This window comes from Ahaetulla prasina, chromosome 3 (assembly GCF_028640845.1).
Source record: "Ahaetulla prasina isolate Xishuangbanna chromosome 3, ASM2864084v1, whole genome shotgun sequence".
Taxonomy (NCBI): Eukaryota; Metazoa; Chordata; class Lepidosauria; order Squamata; family Colubridae; genus Ahaetulla; species Ahaetulla prasina.
The window spans coordinates 115406785-115419904 of record NC_080541.1 but is presented as its reverse complement, the minus strand read 5'-3'; the positions used below and the strand labels follow the sequence as shown (position 1 = coordinate 115419904).

The 13120-nt window shown below is 47.3% G+C and overlaps 1 protein-coding gene across 11 annotated transcripts in view; it reads left to right on the top strand.

Annotated features, from left to right (window-relative positions):
• PDE4DIP (phosphodiesterase 4D interacting protein) overlaps positions 1–13120 on the top strand; it is a 473453-nt gene that overhangs the window by 152360 nt on the left and 307973 nt on the right. For all 11 annotated transcript variants that reach the window (XR_009154308.1, XM_058176225.1, XM_058176217.1 and 8 more), the window contains 3 exons: positions 562–675; positions 1447–1584; positions 2205–2372. Coding sequence is in view for 10 of the 11 variants with exons in the window: in XM_058176225.1 (XP_058032208.1) it covers positions 562–675; positions 1447–1584; positions 2205–2372 (420 nt within the window). In the remaining variant the exon portion in view is untranslated. The remainder of the gene's footprint in view (positions 1–561; positions 676–1446; positions 1585–2204; positions 2373–13120) is intronic.

The following is a 13120-nucleotide window of genomic DNA, read 5'->3' as shown; positions in this document are numbered from 1 at the left end:
ATGGTATTTCTTTCAAGAGAATAAAAAATGGGGTGGTTCACATTTTGAAGGCATTTCTTAGTAATGTGCATTAGGAGCAGTGCTTTTTACCTTATTTACAAATTATAATTAGAGACAGGAATAATATGCTAATACTCTATTAGGATAATTAACTTGAAATTGAAGTTTGAAGTACTCTAAAAACTGGGGGAAATGGTAAGAACTGAATTTTCCACTGTATTTTGACAAGTATAGCAAAACATATAAAATTATTTGCTTTATTAAGAAATGTGTTTGTATCTTTTTAAAATGGAAATTCCACAGAAATATGTAAAACTAGTAAAACAATTCAGTCAATTACAAATTGAAACTGTAAACAGTAAAAATAATCACTGTTTATTTTACTTTACTTTTACTTTACAGTGAAAATACAAATTTTGTATTACATCTTGGGGAAAATATATTAGGTCCTGAAAAGACTATATGGAAATCAGTAGATACCCCTGGTGCTTTCTAATAGAAAAAATGTATACATTTTCTTATAGATTATTGATGATTCTGCTATGCCTTCTGTTTTCCTAGGAATCTAAGGATCTTTTAGAGTATCATCAGAATTTGGACAAAACTTCTACAACTGCTGATAAAATGGTACAGAAATTGCAACAACTAATTAAAGACAAAGATGCTGCCCTGGAGGTGCTTGCAGAAACTTCTAGGAAAATCTCTTGATTATTAATTTATGTTTATGTTTGGGATAGACTTTGAGGCAGTGTACTACTTTCCTTTCTATGTGGGATATAGGAATAAGATGTCAACTTATTTTTTTAAATTAAGTGAGTCATGTGTTTCTCTAGTTTTTTGTTTGTTTGTTTACATTTATACCCCGCCCTTCTCCGAAGACTCAGGGCGGCTTACAGTGTATAAGGCAATAGTCTCATTCTATTTTGTATATTTTTTACAAAGTCAACTTATTGCCCCCCCAACAATCTGGGTCCTCATTTTACCTACCTTATAAAGGATGGAAGGCTGAGTCAACCTTGGGCCGGGCTCGAACCTGCAGTAATTGCAGGCTACTGTGTTCTTAATAACAGGCTTTACCAGCGTGAGCTAAACCGGCCCAAGTTTAGAGATATGTAAGTCAGAATCAAAATGGAAAAAATACTGTTGGGACATAAACATGTTTACTGCACCTGCCAATGGTGCCTTAAAGAAGCTGCAGCTTGAATAGTATCGGTAGCTACTTGATCCCAAGAAAATACATATTTGCAACCTTCTCATATCAGTGTCAGCTTAAGCTGAATACATATTTTCCTTGAGTGGCACTGCTATTATGGAAACCCAAGAAAAACTAAAGCTTATTTAAGAATGCCATGACAGTTGCAGCAAGACCCCAGTCTGAATATTTAACTTTTTGCCTCTTGTTATTCATGCAATTCTTTCTGGGGTGTGTGTGGGATTTTTTTGTAGCAAGCCATAGGGGAGAAGTTCTCTGCACTTGAAGATAGTGAACAGAAACTGAACCAGCTTTATTTGTCCATAAAAGAACAAGACCATGATCTGAAAGGTCTACACCAAGTTATTTCTGGCAACAAAGCTACTATCCAGGTAAATTGTCACCATAAAGGTAGTTGCTCTGGTTACTTTATAGACTGTAGTTTTCTAATAATTAGATTGAAAGTAAAATGCTGTTGTTTTTGACAACCATGTCTTGAGGGTAAATCAAAGATGTTCACACCTAATACTTAATTTTTAGATCAGTTCTATATAGGTAAGTTGGCAGGCCAATAGTTTATCTATCCTGGCATGCCTATCCTGACTGTGACATTTTGTAAGATCTCAATACTACATAAAATGCCTTTTTTACTGTATATAAATTATCTAAGATTGAATAAAACTTTGTAAGTTAGGGAAGACAATCTAGTGTTCCTAGTTATTTGGACTGAACTGCCATGAATGCCAGCCAATATAGCCAACAGTTGGGGATAACAAAAGTTGCAGTCCAAAATAGCTGGGGGCATTAAATTCCCTTCTTCTGCTGTAAGAAATAGAATTGGGTGGGTACAGCATGTTTGCTTCATGGATAATTTATCTTTTATCCTAATATGATTGGCTTTAAAACTATAAAAAAGGGATGGAATTAATACTGTTTTGGACCTCAGGAAATTCAGAAACAGATTTGATTTGTCTTATCTTGAGTTATTTGTTATTCATGTTTACCTTAATAGTGTTTAGAGAGCTTGCTAAAAGCCAAGGACCTGGAACTGGAGAAGCTGTTAGCAGCCAACCAGAATTTGCAGTGGCTGATCAAGAATATAGAGGCAAAATCTCAGAAGTGGCAATCTGAACAAGAAAGGATTATCCAGAAGCTTCATGACAGAAACAAAGAAGTAGAGGTAGGACTTGTGATTTAGCTTGTTAATAAAGAAGCTGAAGAGACAGGAATCAACAATTCAAGACTTGTGGAACAATTATGTTATTTTAAGATTTAGATCACAGTGGCTGGGATGCATAAGATACTGTATTTTTTGGAGTATAAGACGCACTTTTTTATCTTCAAAAAGAGGGTAAAAATCTGGGTGTGTCTTATACTCTGAATGTAGCCCCGCTCACCCACCAGTCCCCACCTTTGGACATTTTCGACCTCCTTCAGGGAACCAGGGAGGAAAGCATTTTCAGGTTGCAGCATCAGCTGCACAGCGTGCTTTTGGATTCGGGGAGGAAAGCACTTTGTGTAGCATAGCAGGGAATGGGGGCAGGGGGTTGATCGGTCATTTGAAGGGGAGGGGGAAGATGCACGCTCTTAACAGCACACAGGTGCTGATGCTTTGGGAAGGAAGGCGAAAGGCAATCTCCCTGAGCTTTCGTGGGCGGACGCCGCTTTTGACAATGTGGATTCCCGGGTCGCACCTTGCCTCTCCAGAGACAGCTCTGGAAACAATGCTGGGGAAGGTGCAAGGGGGGTGGGTGGGAGGAAACTGACAAATGTGGCAACACACCAGCGAGGTAAAACGCCAACTTTACAACAGTGTGAGAGATCACAAGTCCTGCAGAGCTGGAAGGCTCCCTCCCTTCTCTGCAAGAGCATACTGTAAGCAGTTCCATCTGCCTGGTATTCCTTCACCTTTCCTTCCTTGCTCCTTCCCCCCCACCCCAAAGCAAAAGGGATCACACCAAGAAGGAAGCCAGGGCCAAAGCTGACCTGTATCTCTTGTAGAAGTAATCAGCCACGTCCTCCGAGACCTGCTTGATGGTGGAGATTTTATCCGGGTGCATCTTCCCCCTCCCCTTCAAACAACCAATCAACCCCCCACCCCCATTACCTGCTATGCTATGCAAAGTGCTGGTGCGTTGCCACATTTGTCAGCTTCTTCCCACCCCCACCCCCTTGCACATTTTCCAGGACTGTTTTCGGAGCTGCCTCTGGAGAGGCGAGGTGCAATCTGAGGAATCCACATTGGCAAAAGTGGTGCCCGCCCATAAAAGCTCAGGGAGATTGCCTTTTGCCTTCCTTCCAAAGCATCAGCACCCCCACCTCTCCTCCTCCAACATCAACCATGGCGCGTGCAGTTAAGAGCATGCATCTTCCCCCTTCTCTTCAAACAACCGATCAACCCCCCACCCCCATTCCCTGCTATGCTATGCAAAGCGCTTTCCTCCCTGAATCCAAAAGCACGCCGTGCAACTGGTGCTGCTACCTCAAAATGCTTTCCTTCCTGGTTCCCCGAAGCACATTGGAGGGGAACTGGTTGCCGCCTGAAACGTGGCTCTGCAAATTGCATTGGGCCAATGGACGGCAGTGCTGGAAAGGAGGGATATTTCGCTTTAGGGGCTCTCAGGCATGGAGAGGAAGTGAAGTCATTGTGGCCATTGTCTGCCCTGAGCTGCCCCCTGGGCAGCCAGAGGGGGAACCAGCTGTCAACTGTGGGGGGCCCTTGTTCGCTGAAGCCATTGGGCAGATTCTTCCGCCCTCCAGACCATCCCGAAGAGACTCATTCCTCAGGCTGTGCCCCGACCCTCTCCACACAGCATACAAGGGGTCTCTTCGGGGAAAGCAAGTAGCAGCGCCACTTTAAATGCTGGTAGGCGGAGGTAGAAATCTTTTTTTCTTGTTTTCCTTCCCCAAAATTAAGGTGCGTCTTATACTCCGAAAATTACGGTATATTTTGTTAAGTATTTTTTTTAAGTAGATTTTGTTAATCTCTTCCCAAACTTTGGTCACTAGCCACAGTCATGCCTATCTTCAAAAAAGGAGACCCCAGCTTAGTCGAAAACTACAGACCGATCTCCCTTTGCTGTGTCACCTGCAAAGTCATGGAATCTATCATCAACCAATCCATTACCTCATATTTAGAAACAAACAACCTATTCTCCTGTACGCTGCTAAGAGAGTCCAAAGCAATGGGTTGTTAACTTCATCTGATTGGCCAGAGACTGAGTTGAATTTGTTTAAACACACCTCCTCTTCCTGTTTAGCTCCAGTTTATTAACTCAGTCGGCCATAGAGAGACTACCTCCTTTAGCTCCATTGCTTTTGACTCTTTTATCAGCTCATAGGACTTCAATAAATTAGGAAAAATTCTTAAAAAAAGTTTTAAAGTGCCCAATTGTTTTTTCTTGACTGCTGGGAGCCGGAGCGGCAAGGAAAGAGGCTCGTACTTCGCGCGCAGCCCAGCGCCGCTCAGCTGAGCCGCCCGAAGGCCGGCGGCCATTTTTTCACATTCCAAGCCTCTCAAGCCTCGTAGAATCGCCGGTTTGAGGAACGGACATCGCTGGACCTCACCAAACTGTAAGTGGAGGCCAGCGGAGCGCAGGAGAAGCCGTGGTGTCGGCTTCGCGCCTGCAGGGGTGGAGAAAAGGTCCGTGGTGTCGGAGGCTAGTTCCCCCTGCCAACGCTGCAGTAAAAGGGGCGCTATAGGAGCAGTGGTGCCTGCTTCGCGTCATGTGGGGACCCCCCCCCCAAAGCAACCCCCCATGCAGCCTTTGAATGCTTTGAATCTGGCTGTGGTGTCAGCTTGGTGCTAACTGGCCCTTATTATTTGATCTTATTCCAGGATTCTCAGATCAGGGCCACTATATTATTTGGGCATATATTCCTAGGCCTCTGATAACCACTAGGCCTCATTTCCAAGATGGTGGATCGTAGCAGATCTCCTTCCCGGGCTTCTGCCTCGCCCTCCCAAGGACACCTTACTAGCGTGGCTCCTCCCCCTCACAAGAGCAGATCCAAATCAAGGGCTTCTGCCACCAAATCTAAGTCTTCTACTTCTCTCCAAACCTCTGCTGCTGCAGAGAGAGATGCCTCCAGAAGACAACGGGCCTTGGATGGGCAATTTGATAAAGCAAAACAAAGATTAGCAGAGGAAGGCAGGGAAACTTCTGTTCCACTAACTGAAGATTCTCCTCTATTAAATCAGCCTGGATGGTCTCCCACTATCCCTAGTGGTTCAGGAAGAAAACCAGGAAACAATTTGTACAGTTTTTGGAGATTCTTCTAGAGCCATGCCTGAGCCCCCACATCAGGCACCTTCTGCCACCTTCACTCCCACAGCAGCGGGAGTCTCCCACAGAGAGGACAGTAATCCTGCCATTTCTCAGGATATACGTCATCTTATCATGCAAACCATTTCTCAAGGCATTGACAATGCCTTCACTCAGAGAGGTTTCCCAGCTCCATCTCCTTCGGGCAGCTCTGACCAAAGACCCCATTCTGATAGCCACCCACCCAGACTATGCGCGCTGCACACACGCTCTCCAACCCCTTCACACCATAGTGAGGACTCCTTTTTGGGGGAGGAAGACATAGCAGAGTATAATCTGTCTGAAGACGAAGAGTCTGCCCCAGACAAACCTGCTCCCACCGGCCTTTTTCGCCATGAGCTTTTCTACACATTACTACACAAGGCAAAAGTTACGGCCAACATGGGGGTTGCCTTACGCCAATCTGAGGGAGCTTCAGATCTGTCAGACCCCAACAAATTCCTCTTTACTGAACCAGTCTCAGAGCAACGGGTAATTCCTTCACCCAAGCTCTTCTTGGACACCATCCAACGTCAATGGGGTCACCCTGGTGCCATTCCTACTCCTAGTGGCTCAGACAAAAAGATGTACACGACGGATCAAGATCTTGAGGACCTCCTCAAGGTTCCTACCGTAGACACCCCAATTGCCACCTTGGCTTCTTCCTCCAACATTATACCTTCAGATGCAGCAGAAGGTCTCTGAACGGAAGACCGCAGAGCGGAACTCTCCACCAAAAACCCATCAAGCGGCTGCCTGGGCTATCAGATCTGCCACAGCAGCCTCATTCTTTGCTAGAACCTCTTTGATATGGCTCAGACAAATGCAGGAGAGGATTCCTCAGGATGATTCCAGATTACATCAGGACATAAATAAATTGATAGCGGCTGCTGAATACACTGCGGATGCCACCCTTAATTCTGCAAAATTTGCATCCCGAGCCCTTGCCTCCAGCATCACCTCCAGGAGGCTGTTATGGCTCAGACAATGGCAAGCCGACATGAAGACCATATGGCGGTTAGCGGCTGCCCCATTTAAGGGTGGATCTCTCTTTGGTGAAGCCCTAGACCCTATTTTAGTTGAGGGAAAAGACAAACGTAAGATCCTTCCCTACGTCTCTAGACGTTCAGATAGACGTCCTTCTCTTCCTTACCGCAGACAGCCTTTTCGCACCCAGGATCCCGGGTTCCAATCCCCGGCCTATCAACGTTCCTTCCAACCTCCCCCTGACAGGTTTCAGGACAGACAGTCCTTTCATGACAGGACCAGGCAATCCCAGACCAGACGTCCCTACCGTGGATCCGGTTTCCGACCTTATCGCAGGAACAAATGACTATCCCAGCCAGGATCCCATCGGCGGTCGTCTCACCAAGTTCGTCCCTACCTGGTCCCGCATGACAACCGATGCCTGGGTACTGCAAACCATCACCCTTGGTCTCTCCCTCGAATTCAATTCAAATCCTCCGAGGAGATTCATCCAATGCCAGATTCCCAAAGAACCCACCAAGAGGGCTCAAATGGAAGACAAGATTCAACACCTATTGTCCATCAGTGCCATAGAACCGGTTCCCATGCCTCACCAGGGGACCGGCTTCTATTCAATTCTTTTCCTAGTGGACAAAAAATCAGGCGGCACCAGAGCCATCTTAGACCTGAAGCAACTGAACCTTCACATCAAATATCGCAGATTCAATATGCACTCCCTCAATTCAATCTTAGGGAGCATCAGAAGAGGGGACTATCTAACATCCATCGACCTCAAGGAGGCCTATCTACATGTACCCATCAGACCTGCCCACAGACGCTTTCTCAGGTTCAGTTATGCCGGAGCCCATTTTCAATACAGGGCCCTGCCCTTCGGTCTATCTTCTGCTCCTCGTACCTTCACCAAGATTCTGGATGCTGTGGCGGCCCACCTTCGCACAATTCCAGTAAGAATGCAATGTTACCTGGACGATATATTGATTCTGTCATCCTCCGCCCAGCAGGCGTTACGGGACTTACAGGTAACAATTCAATCCCTACAGGATCACGGCTTTTCGGTCAACAAAGCAAAGAGCCATCTAGTGCCTACGACCGAAATTGTCCATCTGGGAGCAAGAATCAACACCAGATCCTGCCAGGTGTTTCTTTCCCGAGACCGTCTCCTCAACATAAGAGACACGACAAAAAAGGTAAAGGCACTCAAGAGGGTTCCACTTTCACTGCTCTCACAGTTATTGGGAAAGATGGTCTCTTGTCTGTCGATCGTGCCCTGGGCACGTCTTCACTCATGACCCCTACAATGGCTACTTCTCCCACACCAAAGAACAGGCAACAGCCATACCGATATCAGAATTCCTCTGCCCCCAAAGGTCAGAAAGTCTCTACAGTGGTGGCTGTCTCCAGCCCTGACAAAGGGCTGCTCATTCCAGGAACATTGCCGTCTCGTCCTCACCACGGATGCAAGCCTCTACGGCTGGGGTGCCCACCTATCAGACCAGGTAACTCAGGGTCGTTGGTCCCCCAACGACCTCAAGAACGACATCAACTGGTTGGAAATGAGAGCTGCTCATCTAGCTCTCAGGTACTTCCAAGCGCAGCTATCAAACCATCATGTGCTACTGCTGACGGACAACACTACCACAAAGGCCCATGTGAACCGTCAAGGAGGCACCCGATCCCGCATATTGATGAAGGAGGCTGCAGCCATAGGCCTGTGGGCAGAAAAACATCTTCTCTCACTACAGGCAGCCCACATATCCGGAGTCGCCAACACACAAGCGGATTGGCTGAGCAGGACGACCATCGATCAATCAGAGTGGCAACTGCATCCGGATCTGTTTCTCACAATCACGATCAAATTCGGGCAACCCATAGTAGACCTCTTTGCCAGCCCAACCAACAAACAACTTCCCAGGTTCTTCTCCAGGTTCCAAACCCCAGGAGCAGAAGGAACAGATGCTCTACGATGTCAGTGGCCCCGGGGCCTTCTTTATGCCTTCCCCCTGACTCCCCTTCTGCCAAGGGTCATACGAAAGATCTTGGAACAGAAGGCAGAAGTTCTCCTCATAGCCCCTTACTGGCCTCGACGGAGTTGGTTTGCGGATCTGGTGAGCCTGTCCATCAATCCACCTTGGCGAATCCCACCGGATCAGATTTCCCTACGCCAAGGAGCCATTCTCCACCCAGAACCTCAATGTTACCAACTAGCCGTCTGGCACTTGACAGGGAGATACTAAAGAAAGAAAAGCATTCCATGGGGGTCATCTCCACCCTTCTGGCTTCTAGACGCCCATCCACAACGCATATTTACGAGGCCACATGGTCATCATTCCATCGCTGGTGTCTTAGACATCGAATAGAACCTACCTCTGCCTCCATTAGACATATCCTGCAATTCCTCCAGGACGGATTGGACAAGGGTTTAGCCACCAACACCATCCGCCGGCAGGTTGCAGCTCTTGCCACTGTTTTATTCTGTGACGGGACCTCCACGCTTTCTCAACACCCCCGTATCCAACATTTTCTGAGGGGAGCTTACAATCTGCGACCGCCTCCAGTACACAGATACCCTACCTGGGACCTGACCCTTGTCCTTCAGAAGCTTACGTCTTCCCCTTTTGAACCCTTGAGCTCCTCCAGTCTCAAGCTCTTAACCTTTAAGGTCGCTTTTCTCATAGCCATAACCTCAGCCCGCAGGATCTCCGAGATCACTGCCCTTTCGGTCAGGAAGGACTTATTGATTTTTCACTCTAACCGAGTCATTCTCCGATTAGACCCTACCTTTCTTCCTAAAATAAACACAAGCTTTCATAGATCTCAAGAAGTCATCTTACCGGATTTTTGTCCTCATCCCAAGCATCCATCGGAGCGTCGATGGCACACGCTGGACGTAAGAAGGGCCCTGCGTATTTACCTCAACAGAACAGCTCCTTTCAGGAAGACAGAATCCCTATTTGTTTCCTTTCAACCAAGGGCTCTGGGCACCAAAATCTCCCCATCCACCATAGGCAGGTGGATAAAAGCCTGTATTTCCATGGCCTATGACCAGCAGAAACACCATCTTCCAGGCCGCATCATGGCACACTCTACCCGCAGCGCAGCCACCACAGCTGCCTGGGCCACCCAGGCCTCTATCTTGGACATTTGCAGAGCAGCCATGTGGGCCTCTCCTTCGCCATTTATTAAAAACTACAAGATGGACCAATTTGCCTCAGCCGAGGCCTCATTCGGACGGAGGGTCCTGCAGCGAGTTCTTCCTGTTGCTGAATCTTCCTAATCTTTCCTTTCCCACCCTAGGGATATTTAGCTTGGGTATATCCCATTGCTTTGGACTCTCTTAGCAGCGTACAGGAGAAGGAACATTGGCTTACCTGAAGGTTCCTTCTATGTATGCTGCGTGAGAGTCCAACCCCTCCCTATTTTCACTTATTGTTTTTGTCTATATACAGGGATCTGGAGGTTATTGTTCCGTTTTTTCCAGTTTTCACATTGAGTTCGTCTTCTCCAATACCGCTTCTTCGTTAATAAACTGGAGCTAAACAGGAAGAGGAGGTGTGTTTAAACAAATTCAACTCAGTCTCTGGCCAATCAGATGAAGTTAACAACCCATTGCTTTGGACTCTCATGCAGCGTACATAGAAGGAACCTTCAGGTAAGCCAATGTTCCCTCTCCAACAAACAGTTTGGTTTCAGAAAAAAATTATCATGTAACTTACAACTTCTGCACTGCAAAAACATATGGACTTCAAATCTTGATCAAGGCAAATCAATAGATGCAATCTACATAGACTTCTGCAAAGCTTTCGACTCAGTAGTACACGATAAACTTCTCCTAAAACTAATATCCTATGGCATCTCAGGACCCCTCCACAAATGGATATCTGCTTTTCTGTCTAACAGACAACAAGTGGTCAAAATTGGCAATGCTCTATCAAATCCTGTTCCTGTCAAGAATGGCGTTCCTCAAGGCAGCGTTCTTGGACCAACACTCTTTATACTATACATTAATGATCTTTGTGACCATATCTCAAGTAATTGTGTTCTCTTTGCTGATGATGTCAAACTATTTAACATCACAGACAATACTTCTATCATTCAAAACGACCTTGATCATCTAACCGCTTGGTCTAAAAATTGGCAGCTCCAAATTTCAACCAGCAAATGCTCAGTCTTACATATAGGAAAAAAGAACCCAAAAACTAAGTACATACTAGATGGACATTACCTTACAGATGACCCCCATCCCGTTAAAGACCTTGGAGTTTTCATGTCAAATGATCTAAGTGCCAAAGCCCACTGCAACTACATAGCAAAAAAAGCTCTAAGAGTTGTAAACCTAATCTTGCGTAGTTTCTTTTCCAAAAACACCACACTACTAACCAGAGCATATAAAACATTTGCTAGACCAATTCTAGAATACAGCTCACCTGTTTGGAACCCTCACCACATCTCTGACATCAATACAATTGAACATGTCCAGAAATATTTTACAAGAAGAGTTCTCCATTTCTCTGAAAACAATAGAATACCCTATCCCACCAGACTTGAAATCCTAGGCTTAGAAAACTTGGAACTCCGTCGCCTTCGACAAGACCTAAGCTTAACTCACAGAATCATCTATTGTAATTTATTTATTTATTTATTTATTTATTATTCACACTTTTATACCGCCCTATCTCCCTAGGGACTCAGGGCAGTTTACAGCCATATAAAAACATACATATATACAGAGTAAAACAGTAATTTAAAAAACTTATTACATAGGCCGAATATTTAAAATAGAGATATAAATAATAAAACCCCATTTAAAACCAGATTTAAAATTTAAACATTTTAAAATTTAAAAATTCTAGTCCAGTCCTGCGCAAATAAATAGATGTGTCTTAAGCTCGCGGCGGAAGGTTCGAAGGTCAGGAAGTTGGCGAAGTCCTGGGGGAAGCTCGTTCCAGAGGGTGGGAGCCCCCACAGAAAAGGCCCTTCCCCTGGGTGTCGCCAGTCGGCACTGCCTGGCCGACGGCACCCTGAGGAGTCCCTCTCTGTGAGAGTGCACGGGTCGGTGAGAGGCATTCGGTGGCAGCAGACGGTCCCGTAAGTAGCCCGGCCCTATGCCATGGAGCGCTTTGAAGATCATTACCAAAACCTTGAAGCGCACCCGGAAGACCACAGGCAGCCAGTGCAGTCTGCGCAGGAGAGGTGTTACGTGGGAGCCACGAGGGGCTCCCTCTATCACCCGCGCAGCCGCACTACCTGGAGTCTCCGGGTGCTCCTCAAGGGGAGCCCCATGTAGAGAGCATTGCAGTAATCCAGACGAGATGTCACGAGAGCATGGGTGACCGTGCATAGGGCATCCCGGTCTAGAAAGGGGCGCAACTGGCGAACCAGGCGAACCTGGTAGAAAGCTCTCCTGGAGACGGCCGTCAAATGGTCTTCGAAAGACAGCGTCCACCAGGAGGACGCCCAAGTTGCGCACCCTCTCCATTGGGGCCAATGACTCGCCCCCAACAGTCAGCTGCGGCTGCAGCTGACTGTACCGGGATGCCGGCATCCACAGCCACTCCGTCTTGGAGGGATTAAGCTTGAGCCTGTTTCTCCCCATCCAGACCCGTACGGCTTCCAGACACCGGGACAACACCTTGATAGCTTCGTTGGGGTGGTCCGGTGTGGAAAAGTACAGCTGAGTGTCGTCAGCGTACAGCTGGTACCTCACACCGAAACCACTGATGATCTCACCCAGCGGCTTCATATAGATGTTGAACAAGAGGGGCGAGAGAATCGACCCCTGAGGCACCCCACAAGTGAAGCGTCTCGGGGCCAACCTCTGCCCCCCCGTCAACACTGTCTGCGACCGATCGGAGAGATAGGAGGAGAACCACCGATGAACGGTGCCTCCCACTCCCAATCCCTCCAACCGGTGCAGCAGGATACCATGGTCGATGGTATCAAAAGCCGCTGAGAGGTCTAATAGGACCAAGGCAGAGGAATAACCCCTATCCCTGGCCCTCCAGAGATCATCCACCAATGCGACCAAAGCCGTCTCAGTGCTTTAACCGGGCCGAAAACCAGACTGGAACGGGTCTAGATAGACAGTTTCCTCCAGGTACTGGGGTAGCTGACATGCCACCACACTCTCTACAACCTTCGCCGCGAAGCGAAGGTTGGAGACCGGACGATAATTACCTAAAACAGCTGGGTCCAGGGAAGGCTTCTTGAGGAGAGGCCTCACCACCGCCTCTTTCAAGGTGGCCGGAAAGACCCCCTCCAACAAAGAAGCATTCGTAATCCCCTGGAGCCAGCCTCGTGTCACCTCCTGTGCGGCCAGCACCAACCAGGAGGGGCACGGGTCCAGTAAACATGTGGTGGCTTTCAACCTACCCAGCAACCTGTCCATGTCCTCGGGAGCCACAGGGTCAAACTCATCCCAAATAGTCTCAACAAGATGACTCTCTGACATCCCACCTGGATCTATCCAATTTTGGTCCAGGCCGTCCCGAAGCTGAACGATTTTGTCGTATAAATAACCACTAAACTCCTCAGCACGTCCCTGCAACGGGTCATCCTGCTCCCCTTGTTGAAGGAGAGAGCGAGTTACCCGAAACAGGGCGGCCGGGCGGTTATCTGCCAACACAATGGGGGAGGAGAC